The sequence below is a fragment of the Ammospiza caudacuta genome, chromosome 11 (genome assembly GCF_027887145.1).
Source record: "Ammospiza caudacuta isolate bAmmCau1 chromosome 11, bAmmCau1.pri, whole genome shotgun sequence".
Classification (NCBI taxonomy): Eukaryota; Metazoa; Chordata; class Aves; order Passeriformes; family Passerellidae; genus Ammospiza; species Ammospiza caudacuta.
This window is the reverse complement of record NC_080603.1, coordinates 10,686,486-10,703,738: the sequence shown is the minus strand read 5'-3', so window position 1 is coordinate 10,703,738 and position 17,253 is coordinate 10,686,486. Positions and strand designations below refer to the sequence as shown.

Here is a 17,253-nt window from a genome sequence, read left to right as displayed (position 1 = left end):
CTTATGCATGTTTCTTCTTGTGACTGTAGTTTTATTTTAAGAAGCTTCTTCCTTCCCATGGTTTTTGCAGCCAGCCCCATTCTCTCTCCAACTTCATTTTGCTAGGCATTTATCTAAGCTTTCAGTCTCTGCTCAGAAAATAGTGTGTTCTTTAATCATCCCTGGCCCTGCTCCAATTTGAAATTATCTTTCTCAAAAGGGGGTGACTGGCTCTGCATAAACTATTACAGATAAGATGGCAGGAAGTCTTTGTAAACACCATTAATGCTGCTTTAATTTTTAAGGGAAGAAACTCCCATGATTCATCCTGACCAACATTGTCATTTCCCACTTGCAGCAGAAACTCACAGTTTAAGTGGGAAACAGCCCAAAAGTACCACCCTCAGCACCCTCATTCTCCAGAGCCACTTATCCTGGCCAGCGGTGTCACCCTCTGTGTCACCATCATCCCTGCCAGCCATGTTCCCAGCATATCCACGTGCTTTGTCCCAGGCTCTTGAAAAAGCCATTGCTGGTGCACTCTCTCTCCCTGCTGAGGAGCTTCACTAACAACCTCTCCTCATCCTCAGCAACCCCTTTAAAGGAGAACTACTCCTGCCTTTCCCTTGGGGCTCTCCTTTGATACCAGCCCCTTTCCCCAGATGGATAAGAGCCTTCTGCAGAGCATGCCTGGGTCCTGCAATTATCCCTCCATGCTCTTCCCAGCCCTCCACTCACAGCTGTTGTCTGAGACTCTCAGGATGCCTGGATTTTTACTGTCATCTAGCACAGTTCTTAGCCACACATCATCATACATTCAGAAGCATTTCTTTAAAAATCCATCACAAAAACCTTCCAATTTAGATAAAAGCACAGCTCTGTGCCACTGACACCTTGGTGTTTCCCTTGCAGCTGAGACAAATGTCACATCCATGACCAAGGCATCTGGGGCCGGGCTGGACAGGGCTTGGAGCAGCCTGGTCTGGTGGAAGGTGTCCCTGCCCACAGCAGGGGGATGGAAACAGGTGATTTTTAAGGTGCTTTCCAAGCCAAGCCACTGTATGATTTTATGACTGTTAGATCAGCAGCAGCACTGTGAGTGCCACTCCCTGCTCACCTGCAGAGACCCTCCCAGCTGAGCATGCCACAGCATTGACACATGGCCTGCAAGGACATTTTTAGCCATTTCACAGTTACATACAATTAATCTTTTAAAAACACAGATTGTTGCAAGCCCATGCATTTAAAACAGTTTCCCCTTTTCAGTATAAAGTGCAGCTCCACAACTCAGTAAGAGAAAAATAATATTAATTATCATAATATCAGATGTTTGAATACTCTAAGTCAGACTAGGTCTGGCCAATACTCAGACGAACTCCTTGCAAGGAAAAGACAAAGCAAATATACAGAAATGCATATAAAGTACTCCAAAGGCTCATTTTTTGAGCAATATGCAAACCCAGAAGGCAGTTACTACCAATTTTCATCTTCTGTAGCACATTTCCAGAAGCTGTAGGTGTACTCCTGGCCAAAACCTAGCTCTAGTTATACTGTGTCCACCTACTTCTAAATTTCATCTGCAAGTTATTTTTCATGTTCTCTTTATAAAATGTACTGACTAAAGTTATTGGCACAGAGCAACTGATGTATTCTGTCCAAGACCAGGTGTATTTGAAGCGTATGACTCAATTCAAGTTGTTTTTATTATTTCTTATGATATTATTTGGTCAAAAGACAAAATGTTATTAACCAGAACTGACTGGATCACAGAGAAGCTTCACTGTAAATAGATAAACTTGGATATCATATTTAAGTTTTTACCAAGATTCAGTTTCTTAAGTCGGTGTAGATTGATAGTAAAACCTTCAGGCTCTTGCACCTAGCAGAGATGCTCCCTACCTCCCTTCTCTGTTCTAAAATGGTTTTATTTGGGCAGCACTATCTGATCAATACCAAGATGAGCAATGGCAGTGACAAAACAGCCAGTCCTGGCCTGAAGTACCTGGTTACCTCCTGGTTTTCAGTGCTACAATGGAAATGCATTATTCTGGATACCCCAAACCCATGCTGAAGCAATGCTGAAGTCAGTTAAATTGTGAATGTTCTCTATTAATAAAAATCAATGCTTTCAAGCCTTAGACTTCAACAGACCATCTGATCTTTCCCCCGTCAAGTGACTGCAGAAACACCCGGCTTATTCCACTGCAGCCTGCATATCCCTTTACTACCAGGTTTATAGTAACTTCAACCAAGCCAGAACCATATGAAATTACACAGAAAAAATGAGAATAAGAGAAAGATTTCCTAAAGTGATGAAAAACAATCCCTGAAATACTATGATGCACTGGGAAGGAAGTGTTTCCCCAACTATTCTGTGCAAACTGTATCAAAAGCAGCTCAGTCAGTGATTGTGTTGAAAAAAAGTCAGCCCAAGATGTGGCAAAGATGAAGAAACCCTGAGTCAGATGATGCCTCTCGCCTCCTCTCTCATTATTGCAATGCCTTTTCTTCCTAAACATGAGCTGCACATGAATAGTGTTGGTGCTTCTTTGGTTTGAAAGGATTTTGTTCATTTGGAGGGTTGTTCTTGTTCTTAAATATTAAATTGCTGTGGATACAGAATTAAAGTTGAAATTAATCATAGAAATACTTACAGACCAAACAATTATCATTCTTCTAGACACAGAGTGATCTATATTCCAGTAGGTAAATGGAAGGAAAGTGATATAAAAAATCTCTTCACCCAAAGCAGCTGAAAACTTGAACAAGTAGTAGTAGAAGTAGTTCTTCACAATATACTTCTGTGTGCAACCCTGGAAATGAGAGAATGTTATTGTTTTAGTGAAGTAGAAAAATATAACAAACACTTAAAATATTATACAGTTCCCAGTCCTTAAACCAAACAGTTTGCTATAAGAAGGGTCAAGAAATGAAGTTCAGCTTTGGTACTAGAATGAAAGCTGTAGTGATAGCACAGCCACATTTCCCGCAGAGCAGAAATCCATTCAGACTAAGGCAGCAGTCACGAGGACAAAGCCTTCCAAGAGATGGGATCAGCCTTCCCTCCAGGGTAATCAGGTGTATTTCATAAAAGGTATTGACATGCTAAGTTTGAAATTTCAACATCAGTAGACAAAGCCACCACTGCTTTCACTGGAAATGCATCTTGAGGTGAAAAACTTAAACTGCGATTACTGAACTACTTCATTTAAAATTTGCCTCATTATAGTCCCTGCCATTTGCTGCCAGGTGCTGCTGACAGCAGCCCTCAACACTGAATTTTTCCAGGCACCTCCAGCCCTGTCCTGGGGGGATCTCACAGGATCACCCCACACAGAGGTGCCACAGCTGGAAGATTCAGCTCCTGCCTGGGCCTGGGCTCAGCAAGCACAGCTGCAGAGCAGGGCCAGGGCAGCACAAGGCTCTGAGCGGGCAGGGAAAAGAGCTGCACCTGCCACCAGCAGATTTCCACTCCAACATTTTAAGTAAACAGCCACAAGGTTGTCTTTTTAAGCATACCAGTAGATACATTGCAAAACAGCAACACTTTAGCACTTCATTTATTCATTTTATTCTGCATGAAATTTCATTCGGTGTCTGGATTTGGTGGCTAGATTATTTCATTAGATGTACCCCACCTAACATGTTTCTCTCTTCCAAAAGGTGACACCCAGCCCTGCAGAACTGGGAAGCCACACAACAGCACACATTGCTTAGGCCATGATTTGGCCACTTCTTGAATATGTCTAGAAATGGTTTGCTGCTGCTGCTGCCATTTGGGACTAGGACACCGCAAAGAAACCTCACACTCTTAGCAGGAGCAACAGGCAAGTGAATCACATTTTGTAGGTACACCTGTCAGTCCAGGAAATAAGGAGATTAGATAGATAGATAGATAGACAGACAGACAGACAGACAAATAGGAGTTTTGATTCAGGGGAGAAGCTAAGGAACCAATCTAGTCTCACTCCATCCTCCCCCAAAATTAAAAATATCTACATTGGCTGTGTAAATACAAGATGAAAGAACTTCCTAAAGATGAGAACTGAGAAGGGACCATGAAGGTCTCAGCACAGACACACTAAGTTAAGATACAGCTTTGACATAAGCTTGTAAAACTCACCAAGTAGGAAAACTTATGCTTGGAGCTGGCTGTGTAACTAGTTTACTAAAGAGAAACTCTCACCCTACATGCTAGTGAGAAAACAAAAATTGTCTAAGGAGTCTAGACATGCATTTGTGACTCACTGCAAAAGCCATTAGAAGCTCCAGTCTCTTCATCGGCTTTTAATGCAGAGATGAGGCAAACTGCACAGAGATGACAAAAGCAAGATGGAAAGAACTTGCATCCATTCAAGTACCATAAAAAATCCCACAACTTGAATTGATTTGTGCACCAATGAACAGAAAAGATGAGTCACCATTTTTGGAAATGCCAGGGTCAGAGGAGTGTTTCCCCATCTCTCAGTCACAGAGGCCACAGATGAGTTACTGGCATCCCTTTGGGATAAGAGCTCTATGCTGTGCCTGGCTGTGTGACAGAGCAATCAGTCTGAGTGTCTCAACTCTCATCTGCCGCTTAGAGAACACCCCCAGTGCAATTAGCAGCTCCAATGCTCCTGTCTGAGATCCTGGAACTGTATCTGGTGACACTTAACCTGGCCCCACAGAAAGCCCTCTGCTGGCACCACTACCTCCTCACTTAAGCATTAATCCCCAAGGTATTGGGAATTATGTGTGCTTTAGCTCAGAGAGGATCAGACACATCCCTAAGGTAATGCTTTTATACTTGCAACCTCATGGGATGAGGGATAGAACCTTTTGATTCCAGTAACTGTTTTGTGGGGGAAAATAAGTTTATCAGGTTCTAAAAGAAATGTGGAGCTAAAAAAATATTTCCAGATCCAAGTCATTCCACATGATTCCATTCTGATTCTTAAAACCTTTTTTTTTCTTTCACTCCTTTTCTATCAGAAATCACACACATTTGGTTGGATTTTTAACACCTTTTTTTTTAACTCTACACCAGCAGTTGTGACAGCCTGTGTGTGGCAGGGGACAAACAGAGCCTGTCCGTGACACGATGCCACAGCCACATGTCAGGCACTCAGAGTGCCACAGGATTGCTCCACTTGGTGCTTGGCAGTGCATGGTAATAAAGTGATGTTTGCACTTGTTGTGATCCCAAAGCACTGTAGGTACAGCAAACCTCCTCCGTGCACCTTCAGACTGCAGTGAGCTCACATTTACTATCTACACCCACTGCCTCTGCAGAAAGCAGAGTGCAGTGCATTGTCAAGTGCCTTCCCTTTTTATTCTCATTCTAACCCCAGTGCAGAAAAATCCATTATTTGTGTTAACATCTCCTAACATTCCCAGAAATTTATTCAATCTCTAATTTTAAGTAACTCCTATCTTTAGATTAGCTTTTCTTAATGTACTGCAGCGACCTGATGCCTTCCACAATGCCTGAAGCCCTTTCAGCAAATCATTCTTCCATCCATCTCCATTGCTACTCAGTCTGGATCAGAGGTTTTAATGGGCAGCAATTAAGGCTGTACATAAAGTCAGAATTTTTAGAGCATTTCCAAAGCAAGATGTAATAAGCCTCAACATTCACAGACACAGAAACAGGTAATTTCACAAAAATTACCCTTCTCACCAACTGTAGAATGTCTGATTTGAAAAACCTCAAGTGCTCAGACTACAAGAAACTCTCCTGGATGTATGAGTCTCCATAAATAAACTACCCAGCTGATGGCACAGAAATGGCTCTTGCATTCATCCCAAGTTTGCAGTCTCTGCACAGGGGTGGGTCACCCACACCAGGAGCTGCCACAGCACCCTGGAGCAGGGGAGCATCCCCAGACATTCCCACAGGGCCAGCAGAGCAGGGCAAACCAACACCCTGGTGGCTCTGGGGATACAGCAACACAATGACACAGCATAGGAGGAATCCATCATTTTAGAAACTATGTATGTATATAGTGTTTAGCCTTCAAAGCTGAAGCAAAGGAACAGCAGCTGAGCCACTAACATAACAAATGTAAAAATGCATTTTTGTACATTCCCAAAAATGTATTTTTTGGGGGAAAATAAAAGTAGCTGTGCAAAGATAGTATTCCTTGCAATTCCTGTGGGAGATTTCTTGTCAGAGAGCAAAACAGGCCCCAGCTTTTCCTGCCCTGTCTCTAGAGACAAGCTGTGCAGCATCAGACTTCTAAGGCTCAGAGTGTGACCCAGAGATCCCATTAACCAACACTCTGTTCTCAGCTCTCAATTACTGTGGATCTTTCAGAAGATGTACATGTTTAATTGAAGTTCTTGAAGTCCCTTACTCCCCTTCCAACAGAACTGCCTTGCAAAAGATTAGGAGTTTCCCTTGCAAAGTCCCTAATTAACACATTACATACTTTTCACTTTAAGGTTTTTTAATGCTGTAAAAAAAAAGGGTTCTAAATTTAGAGAAGCCACCAAAAATCAGGCACAAAAGAAAAAAAAAATCAAAAATTCCAGTCTAGATGTTGCTGTACACAAAGACAGTATAAATCACACAAATAAGCCCCACGGGGGGGGGGGGGGTTTACTGTTTAGAGTAAAACCAGTGGGAAAAGCCTTCTGTACTGGAATATTCTGCATAAGCAGACAGTTTTGCATCACTTTATGTTTATTAACTGTAGCAAGTTAAAAAGGAACCTATCAAGTCACAACAACAACAAAAAATTACATGTTGGTAATTAGATTTTGGAAAATAAGGAAAAGCAAAACCCATGGTTATCAAAAGCTTCAGCTCTTGCAGTCACACACATTGAGTTTCCTGAAGATGCAACAAGCAGCCAGGGGCAGCACATTCCCCTTCCCTGGGAGCACCAACCAACCCTGCTCCGTTGCTCCATGAGGAAGGAAGGGAGGGGTGGCCAGGGCCAGGGGCCGTGCCCCAGTGGGACCCTGGTGTGGCCATGAGCCCCTGGCTGGGTGCACAGCGCCCATGGTGGGTGAGGGAGCCAGCAGAGGAGCAGCACAGAGCCGTGGGAGGAACTGCAGGGATGGCAGGAGACAGCACAGGCAGGACAGCAGCACACAGAGCCCGCAAAGTACACACAAGGAGCCCCAGGGCATCAAAAATACACCTAACCAAAGTCATACATATGTGCAGCTTCCCATTCTGTTTAAATGCTTTAAAACAAGGAATTAAATTTTTTAGTCTCTGCAGAACATGAGGCAGCCAGTTTTGAATAGCTGTCCAGGTTTACAGGGTGTTGTTGGAGGAACACCTAGAGCCAACAAAAACCTCAGAAATGTGAGGATGGAGACAAACAGAAATCACAAGAAAATCCTTCTTAAATGTCATAAAATCTTGTCCAGCTCTGCTGTTGCAGTGAGTCCTTGTTGTGCAGCACACAGAGGACACATCCAGCTCCCAGCTGTTGTGCAAGCAAAGACAGCAGCAGGAACTCCTGCATTAATGAGCAGGGATGTGGCCTGGAACCATCAGCTGATGCAGAATCAAGATAACCATTGCATGAGACAGAACAATGCTCAGCCTTCAAGCCACAGAGTCACAGCACTTTCAGTGGGCTCAGGTAAAGAACCAGCAGGCAGCCTAAAACTCAGGCAGGATCCTGGGAGCATTTCAGCAATTTCTTAACTCATTCCAAAAGGCCATTAGATAAAATCCTCAGCAAGGTACAGGAGCAGAGCAGTGCTGCACAGGCAGCAGCACCAGGGATGGCTGGAAGCAGTCAGGCTGAAAGGGGCTGTGGTTTGCCAGACCAAAGGCTGAGCCCCCCCAGACAGACTCTGGGAAAGGTACATGCAGGTCTCTCACCAGCACTGCCCCCCTGGGCACAACGCCCATCCACTCACCACACATCAGTACGTGTTCATCCAAAGTCTGCCTTCAGCCTGTAAGGGATGGTCAGCTGAGACAGATGCACACATCTGCACATCTGAAGCTGGGATGGGTCCAGAACACAGTTAAGACACTGCAGTTAATGTGGGAAGATTTCATTTTTTAAATCTCCAAATTGTTTTCCTTCCACTCCGCTTAGTAGTTGGGAGATAGACTGAATTCCAGGTTTTATTTTTGTATCTTGCTCTAGAAGTAACATGATGAGCCTCCTTCCTTGTGCTGAAGGAACACATGTAGAAGTAACAGAATCTGCCAAGTCATTTAAATATAAAGTGGAATAACATAAGAGCAGTGTTGACAGAGCATTTGTTTAGGCAATTAATAGGAAGAATCAAGGAAGGAAAAATTGATTATGTTGTCTTCCTTAAAGAAAGCTGTCTTAAAGAAACCAAAGTCTCTTTCAGACAGAAAGGGGAGTGGCTGCTCAGGAGGCTGAGACTGCTTGTGGAGGACCATGCCAGCAGTCACTGGGAAGGACAGCCTCACATTTCCTGACAGACAGCCCAAACCAAGGCTGGTCCAGCTTGTCCACCAGGGATGGGTGGCTTACACTCCCACCACTCTGGTGCAAGTGTGTCTAGCCTGTCCTTACTTAACAGAGCTGGAAACTCCACTGCTTGCTCCAGGCCATGTCCAAGAGCTTTGCTCTCCTGCCATCTAGCCTGAAACTCTTGCTGAAATTGAAACCTATGGCTATTTTCTTATCTACTGCAGACAAGGAACAAATTGCTTCCTTCCTGTGAAGGCTGGCACAGGAGAAGGTTGTTATAAGCATTCAAAAAATAACTCCTTCACTCCCTAAACACCTGGTAATTCTTACAGGAGGTACTGAGCATTTTGCAGACACAGTACCGGTCTTGAATTACAGAGCCCAAAGATCAGATGTGACACTTCAGCAATGCTGAAGGAACAGTCCTGCACAATGTCATTCATTTTGTGGCAGATTTCAGAGGTTTGTCACCACTGAATCATGTCAAACCTGTGATTTCAAACAACTTTTTTCCTCCATGAAATCTCTACCACATCTATTGCTCCATTCTACAGTTAGTCTAAACCTACTTCTTCAATAAGTACCTGCACCTATTAAATATAAGTCATTTTTCAATCATATCTTCAGCTCGACAAGACTATTTGACTTCAATTCTCGTCCTCCAGCCTACCTGCACCTTCTTCTAAGTTCCTCTCACAGGCATCATGCCTCTCACACCTGCATTTCCAGCTGGTGATTTCCACGTGGCTCTGAAACATGTTCTGAAGAGACTCATCAATTTCCATCAAAAGGTATCCATGGTGACATTCAAACTCACAGGCCATTTAACTTCCTATATTCCTTTCTTAGCAGAGGCCTGGAGAGTTGACATCCATGATTCAGAGAATCATAGAATCCATGTTGACATCCATCATTCAGAGAATCATAGTTTAGGTTGGAAGGGAACCTTTAAAGATCATCTAGCCAAACCTCAAACCTACCAGCTCATATACTTAGGGGCTTTTTCTTGTTGTCATTAAAAAGGCAAGTGTGTCTGACCTCCCTCCACACCGTGGTGTCATGGCATCAGAATTATGTTTCACCCCTTTTCTTGCAGTATAATTTTGAGGAATTCCAATAGGTTTACCTTCCACCATAATCTTCAGACTTTTGAGCACACACCTGAAGGCACCTTTCCAGCATGGAGGATAACACCTCTGCATTTATTTCCTTGCCCACTCTTTATGGAAAGCTGTTCCTCTCATGGTCATTCCAGTTGCTGGAATAACTCCAGGAGCCCAGCTCTGACACTTTTGTTACAAATCACTGATGTGCATCTGCAGCACTTTTCTGCCAAGAAAGCTGCACAACAGCAGCACAAATAGGGCTGCACTTCTCCTCCTGATGAGCTCACCTCCTTCATGCCCTGAGCCCTGCTTTGCCAGGCTGAGATTGGGCAGGCTGGGCTCTTGCAGCTGCCCTGACAGATGTGGTGGGTGCACTTCAGCATCCTCCCACATTCCAACTGGCCAATTTGTGCAATGTGGAAACAACAGGGCAAGAGAGGCAGGCAGGGGAAGGGCAGAAGGAAAAGGCTTCCTTCTTCCCTGTTTTACAGTGGAAGAACAGGTTTATTTAATTGCATTTTAATTTACGAGAATTAGACTGCAATTTTGTGGGGTGCAACACAGAGCCTGCACGTGGAAATGTCTCAGGAAGGTGTTTTAAGGATTAGGTAGCATCAGTGTCTGTGGACAGAGGGAGGAAAAGGCAAATTAAGAAACAGAGGAAGCAAATTTTAGGCAGTTCAGAAAGGGGATTCCAGCTTCAAAACTGATATCAGATTCCTCTGAAAATTACTGTACTTCATATTTCCAAAGGTACAGTGTTACTAAAACTGGCTTTGAGTAGAAGGATGTGCCACAGCACAGTTTTCCAGCAGCACAGCATTAGATGGTCACCCTGCCTGCACACCCACCCATCTCCCTCAAGCACCACCTTCTTTTAGCTTTGACTTTCTGCCAAAAGCAAATGAGTCAGAGTGTTACTAGGGCCTGCATGGCTGCTGAATACCCAAGGTGCTCTGCAGAGAGACTGAGGAGGAGGAATGGGAAGCCTATCACTCACTTTTGCCCCAGCACACAAGGTCTGAGAAGACCCTCAAGAAAAGCTTCACTTAACCTGACCTAATCCAACCCAAGAAAACCTTGCAGAAGTGGCCAATGACCATGGAGAACCAGGACTTCACTGTTACATTTCTTTGTAAAGCAAAAAGCTTGTTCTCACTTTAAGATTTTGTTTTTTAGAAATTAACTTTAGCCTGGAATAGACACCATAGATTAATCACTTTTTCTGCACAGGAGCACCATGAATCCAGTCAGCTAATTTTGCACAAAGATTAGCTCCATGGCAGAGGTCTGTTCTGAGAGGCACAGTGTAGCAAAGCTTCTGGAACAAACAGAGTAACACCATGTCATTTTCAGCCAGCCAAACTATTTGTTTTAATCTCTTAGAATCAGGCACCAGCACAGGGTGAAGTGACATTTTTGCCAGCAGATGGTTCCAGGATTGGAGTCAAAGAGCAGTTTCCTAAGGTAGTGCTGAGAACTTGGGTTAAATACCATCACATGTGTACAGGTGCCTTGTCCCTGAGCTCCCAAAAGGCACAGAGTTCTGTAAGGACAAGAGATGTGTCCAAATTGCAGCTGTGGCTGTGGAGAGGCACATGGGAGGAGAGCTCAGCAGCCAGCCTGCCCTGGGAGGAGAGCTGCAGATAAGATGTCCTTCATTCACCTGCTGCCTCATTATTAGCTGCATTCAGTGCAGGCCATGCTGATGTCAGCTCTTTCTGATGGAGCAACACACAAGAGACCAACCTGATGTTTCCAAGTGCTGCTGCAAGGCCTGGCTCTCCTGCCCCTCTGAATGAGGGCAGCCCCTGGCACTCCCCCAGCCAGCAGAGCTTGGCACCAGCTGCTGGCACTTTTTGGTAGGTGCTTGCAAGATTTAACACTTCAGTCAGTCCCAGTTCAAAACTCACCCTGGCACCTCACACCTGCAGGTGACATGGGTGTCACTGCCCTTCCATGGGCACTCCTTTCTCCTCCCTAGACCTTTCTTTCAGTCCTTTGCTTGCTCTGCCCTTAGCTGCATGCCACGCATCCTGGTGGGTGGGCTGTACATTTGTCAGGGAACAGGTTCCTCACTGCCAATGCCTCTGGGCCCTTCCCACTGCAAACATCCAGGCTCTGCTCCTGCGGCACAACTGAGGTGTCCGACATGGAGCTCTGTAAAACAAAGTTCCCCAACACTCTCACTTGGCAAAGAAAATGGCAATGAGGAACACTAAAGGCACTACACCTCATAAAGTGGTTGACTTAAGTAAGCAGCCACAATTCCATGCAGTGGAGCAAGATGCAAAGAGGATAAAAATGACCTGACCAGGGCTGATAGTGACCATTTCCTGTGCGCCAGAACCCACAGGCTCAGGGAACCCTATTGACAGTGTTTTGCAGCTGCCAGCTGTCTTCAAAAGGAAGGATTAAATAAAATATTTTTATTTTTATATCTAGTAATAAATATTCCAAAATTTAGTAATAAAATAAATAAATAAATCAGCAATTTAAGTCCATAATAAAGCACTCACAGTCCTCTACATCTAGACCAATAGCAGTTTACCTTGAGAAAGTAAATTACAGGTGCTCACCAAACCAGACTGATTTGACACCCTTTAAAGCAAGAAAGTGAACAGACATTTTAAATAAAAAAATCATGGTTTAGACAACACTACCTGTATGCTCTAGACCTCAGATTTACTTGCTATAGCAGCCATTAGTCACTTTCCCCTGCCCAGATGACCCATACACATTCCCTGCAGAGCATAAAAATGAGATAAATTGAAAGAACTGGCTGTCCAAAGGGATTTTCCAGAACACATTTTCTCTGATTCTTGTTTGTTAAATGTACTCCTGTTCTCCAGAGACCAAAATGAGAAAAACAACAGCAGATTAACTTTTATTATTCTGCTTGATATCTGAAGTAATGGCCCAAGACAGTCAGCAGAATTATAAAGCAGTGAGTGGCTCACCTCCAAGCACTGGAATTAATCCTGGGATCCTGACAGCTCCTCATTATGAGGTCCAGTGGCCTCCAAAAAGATGACTCAGGCTGTGAGCCAGGAAGCACTGAGTCATGAAGCACATCATCATCATCATCAGTGTAAGGAGCTGGGCTGCCAGCACAGCCCCTCGTGTGCCCCTGTGCCAGCACCCACTCTCTCAGCACCACCAGGACATCTACTGCAATCAGCAAATCTTCACAAACTCCTGTGGATCCTGAAGGGTCCTGGAGCATCTCCAGGATCCTGAAGATAAGATGGTAACAACCAGCACAGAGCTGTCTTTGCAGCCTGCTCTGCAGAGGGGATGCAAGGCTGCTCCCTGAGGAGAGGCAAACCCAGGGCTGACAGATCCTCCCAGGGCTGCCACACACTATCTGAAAGTTGGAAGTGATTCTGCTGTCATCTTCCAAAGGACCCTCACTCAGGGCTGGCCAAAACCCTCCATGAAACCATCTCATTCATTCAGATGAACACCATCCCTCACTGGCTGCTAGTGCCTCAAACCAAGACCTGGACACCTGCAGCAGGTGGAGCTCCCACCTTCTCCAGGAAGGGCAGATCTGACCATGGAGTGCCAGAGCAATGAGGGGAATGTGAGCCCTGTGCTCAGCCCATTGAAACCAGAAACTACAGCTCGTGTTTCCCCAGCTGCAGCTCCAAATTGAGGAGCTTCCAAAAGTTCAGCTGTATTCTCTGGGGGCACGAAGTGTTAGCACTAGAGCCTGTCCTCCTAGCAGTGCTCGTGGGCTTTTTTCACAGGGGTTTGCCTCTCCTGCTGAACCTATCCCAGCTACCACCAACTCACTGCTGCATGGAAAGGGAAACAACATGAAACAAAGCAAGCCTGCAAAACCATTTAAAGTGAAAAAGCAATACTTTGAGGCTGGTGCAAAAATCTATTGCAAGGGACCACCATGGAAGAGAGACCTTAACTCAGGCTCTAAAGCAAACATGCTTCAATTTACCAACCATCCCATCACAGCAAAAACAGTGTTTTCATCTATATCTTGCAAGTAATTTACCACATTTTTGGAGACTGTAATACATCTGAGATGGAGGTGCAGTTTGTACCCACCTTCTCTGTTTCTGCTACCATCACCTGCCTGTGATCCTGGTTATTGTCCTCCTCACCTATAGCATGAGTAGGAGCCATACAATCACTAAACAGCATCAGGCAGTCTGTAAGCATTGTGCCAGCTCAGAGCAGTTCTGACAGTTAAGGAATAACTACAGTGTAAACATGAACTGTACTCTCTGCAAGGCAGGAAGACAGATCTTGAGAAGATAAAGCATCTGGGAGAGGAAGAGTGGAGAAAGACAAACAAATCTCTACAAAGAACTTTGAATAGAAGGCTGTTGTTTTCTTTTGTACCCTTTCATTAAGGCTATCAATTTCAGGAGCAAAAGTCCACCAGGAGATTAGAGATAAGCAAAGCTCCACTTTTAAAATATATATGGCCTTTATTTGGCCACTCACAGAACACCAGCTTCAGGTAGTATATTTATGTTTTTAAGAGCACAGCTTGAGGATTTCCTATAAAGTGTCAGGAAAAGATACCTTTCAGCTGTTCCAGAAATAAATTTCTGGTGAAACAAACTAATAATAGAAAGCAGTACAAAAAAGAAACTAGTATTAGACAGGATAATTATAAGGAGTTGTTCTCGTCTTCTGTAGTAATAAACCCAGACAGGTTGTCCACTACAAGCCCATATATTCAATGTCTGGTCCAAGTCCAGTTAGTGTGTTGGACTAGCACCATTCTCTATCATCCGCAGACACCAGAGTTTGCATTTGAGGTATTAAAAAGTCATTCTGAGTGATCTGGTAACCAAGGAACATCAAGCACACTGGCTAGGTGACTGACTCAACATTTAAGAATTGCACACAGCCACAGCTGTCACATCTAAGCACTTCATTCCCTGTCTAATCTCATGGCAATTCCTGTGGGGCAGGCAGGACTGATTTACAAAGATTCAGAAACAGCCACTCATGCTGCTGCTGGCCACTGTAATCAGGCATTGTGGCTTTTATTTTTAAACACACGCTTCATGCCCAGGTTATACATAAACAAAGACAATGATGAATCGCGAGCAGCACTCCTGGCACAAATGTTTGCAATAATTAAAAGCCTCCTCCTTCCAGAGGAAGAGCTGTTCTGTCTTTTTACCCCTTTGAGACATGCTCTCTCCTCTCCATGCAGTACAGCATTTTCCCTACCAGGTGTGTCCATCCTCTCCCAAACTGCCCCCAGCCCTCAGCTGGGCCACCCTGCCACACAATCCAGGTCACATGCAGGGGCCTGAGAGCTGGCACTGAAGAAAGAGGGGATGTCCTGCAGACTTGGAGCTGTGCAGTCCCATCATCCAGTAAGCCATTCACATCTTCACTGCATGCAAAAGGCTCTGGTTTTACAGGTGTAACCCAGTGGTTGTCCAAGAGCTTACACAGGAGAACCTGAGGATCTTTAAGACAGTTGTGACAGTAAAGACAAAGCAGTGTGGAAGTTACAACCCTATAGAAATCAACTGTCCTGATGACAATGACTCCAAAACTCCCAAGTTTCAGGAAGGGATGGATGAGCACAGAGCCACACAAGGCTCCAGGAGGGAGATGCAGGAGCAGCACTTTAGCACCTCTCTGCAAACACCTGCAGCTAGTGGCAAGAAAATGACACTAGCCATAGAGAATTCATGGCCAAGGAATTAGCTATTTAAATGAGATTCCTAAACCTGTTTACTTGCAGATACATCAAGGTAACCCCAGGTCATTTAGCAACAAAGCAGAGAGTCTGAGCCTCAGCCTAAGGGAGATCCAAATTCACTTTTCACATTTCTTATCAAGCTGCAGAAGATGCTCCTTGTAAAAATGGACTTTTCATTCCCAGTTTAGATAAAAAGGAACACAGAGACCATGTCCTCATAATTCTAGCACTTCATTGAAACGCTGTTCAATCTATTCTCCCATCTCAATTTTGGGGGTGTTTGAACCCAACTTTCAAGTTTCAGAAGTGAGTGCCATAATTCTGTGGAAACAAATCCTTCTGCTTTTATCTCCAAGTTTCATGGAGTCTCAAGCAGAACGCATTCGCCCTTCACATAAAGGTAATTGTGCCTTGCTTCATGAATCCCAAAACAATTGCTCAAGGTGAACAGCTGCATTCATGGAGCATTAACTTGGACAGGATTTAGTATCAACACTGCTACACGAACTATGTCACTGTTCGAAAGAAAGCAGTGACAATAAATCTTTTAGTGAATTATCTGCATAGTTTACCCAAAATAGAGCTTACTGTAGTTCAGAAGTGAACAGACTGAACTACATCTAATCGAGAAAGAGTCAAGCAGCAGCTAAGGAAGAATTCTAGATGCTTGAAATGGGAATCTGAGCACCAGATGTGGAACAGGGAAGAGTAAAATAGCATGGAAGGGAAGGAGTGGAAGAGTTGTGATATTCATGACTGCTCCATGTTTATGTCGCAGGTAGCATTTGAAAGCCCATTATCACACCTGCTTTCCAAAAGGGACCACAAAGCGATCTGCTAATGAATTCGAGTCATTACAGTAATGCAAAAAGCAGGTCGTCCGACCTGTACACACGGCTTGCATCATATCTTTCCCTGTTCCTTCTGATACACAGGGGAATTACAGATTGTGCCGGGAAACGCCGCGACCTGCCTGGCCAGCGGGAAGCGCTGCATGTCTGCATCGGCGGCTCGGCAGCACCGGCACGGCTGAGCCCGGAGCGGGCAGCGCCGGGCCCGGCTGGGGACACAGCCCCACGCCGTGGGCAGCGGGCAGGGGCCGGGCACAGCCGTGGGCAGCGGGCAGGGGCCGGGCACAGCCGTGGGCAGCGGGCAGGGGCCGGGCACAGCCGTGGGCAGCGGGCAGAGCGCAGCGCCGCGGCAGGTGCGCCCCGCTCGGAGACAGAGCAGAGCTGCTCCTTCCCTGCCGCATCCCGGGGCCACACCGCGGTGCCCCCCAGGCCCTTCCGCTCGCACCGAGCGCCCCACCCCGAGCGATGGGGGAGCGCCGAGAGCCCCCAGACGCCTCCCCAGCGGGGCCGGGATGCAGCCGGGCTGCGGCAGCGCACAGCGCTCCCCGCTCCAGCCCCAACCCTTCTTCCCTCTTCCCATCCCGCGGGCGGCAGGAAGCGGGGGGACCCTCCCGGGACATCCCTGCGCGCTCGGTGCCGGGGGCGGCTCTGCTGAGTCACGGCCGGGCCCCCCCGCACTCACCTGCGGGCCGCGGCCGCTCCGCACCCCGCCGGGGGCAGCGCCGGCCGGGCGGCGCAGCGCGGCCGCTCCGTTGCACACGCCGCCGTCCCGGGGCCCCTCCGCGGGCTCGCCGCTGCCGCCGCCCTCCTCGGCGGCGGGGAAGAGCCCGCAGGAGCGCTGGAAGCGCGCCACGGGCTGGGAGCTGCGCAGGGTGCCCAGCAGGTGGGCCATGCTGCCGCCAGCTCCGCGCTGCGCGGCCCCAGCGCGCCCCGCCGGCCGCGGGGCCGCGGGCAGGTGCGAGGTCCCGCCCCGCCCCTCCCGCACAGGTGCGAGGTCCCGCCCCTCCCTGCCCCGCCCTGCCCCGCACAGGTGCGAGGTCCCGCCCCTCCCTGCCCCGCCCTGCCCCGCACAGGTGCTCTGCCCCGCCCGGGAGCGCCCCTTGCCGGCCCTGCGCTTCCCAACCCCGCGGTGCCCCCCGCGGCGAGGACAGGACATTCAGCGTGTTCCTTTTCTTTGGTGTTATTCCTGCATGTTGTTCTCCCTGAAGATAGAATGCTCT

The 17,253-nt window shown here is 46.5% G+C and overlaps 1 protein-coding gene across 1 annotated transcript in view; it reads right to left on the bottom strand.

Moving 5' to 3' along the window:
* SGPP2 (sphingosine-1-phosphate phosphatase 2) overlaps window positions 1-16,925 on the bottom strand; it is a 31,928-nt gene extending 15,003 nt beyond the window's left edge. Inside the window, exons 1-2 of the mRNA XM_058812538.1 lie at window positions 16,716-16,925; window positions 2,634-2,792 (exon numbers count right to left, since the gene is read on the bottom strand). Of these exons, the coding sequence (XP_058668521.1) occupies window positions 2,634-2,792; window positions 16,716-16,925 (369 nt within the window). The remainder of the gene's footprint in view (window positions 1-2,633; window positions 2,793-16,715) is intronic.
* Between the last annotated feature and the right edge of the window lie 328 nt (window positions 16,926-17,253).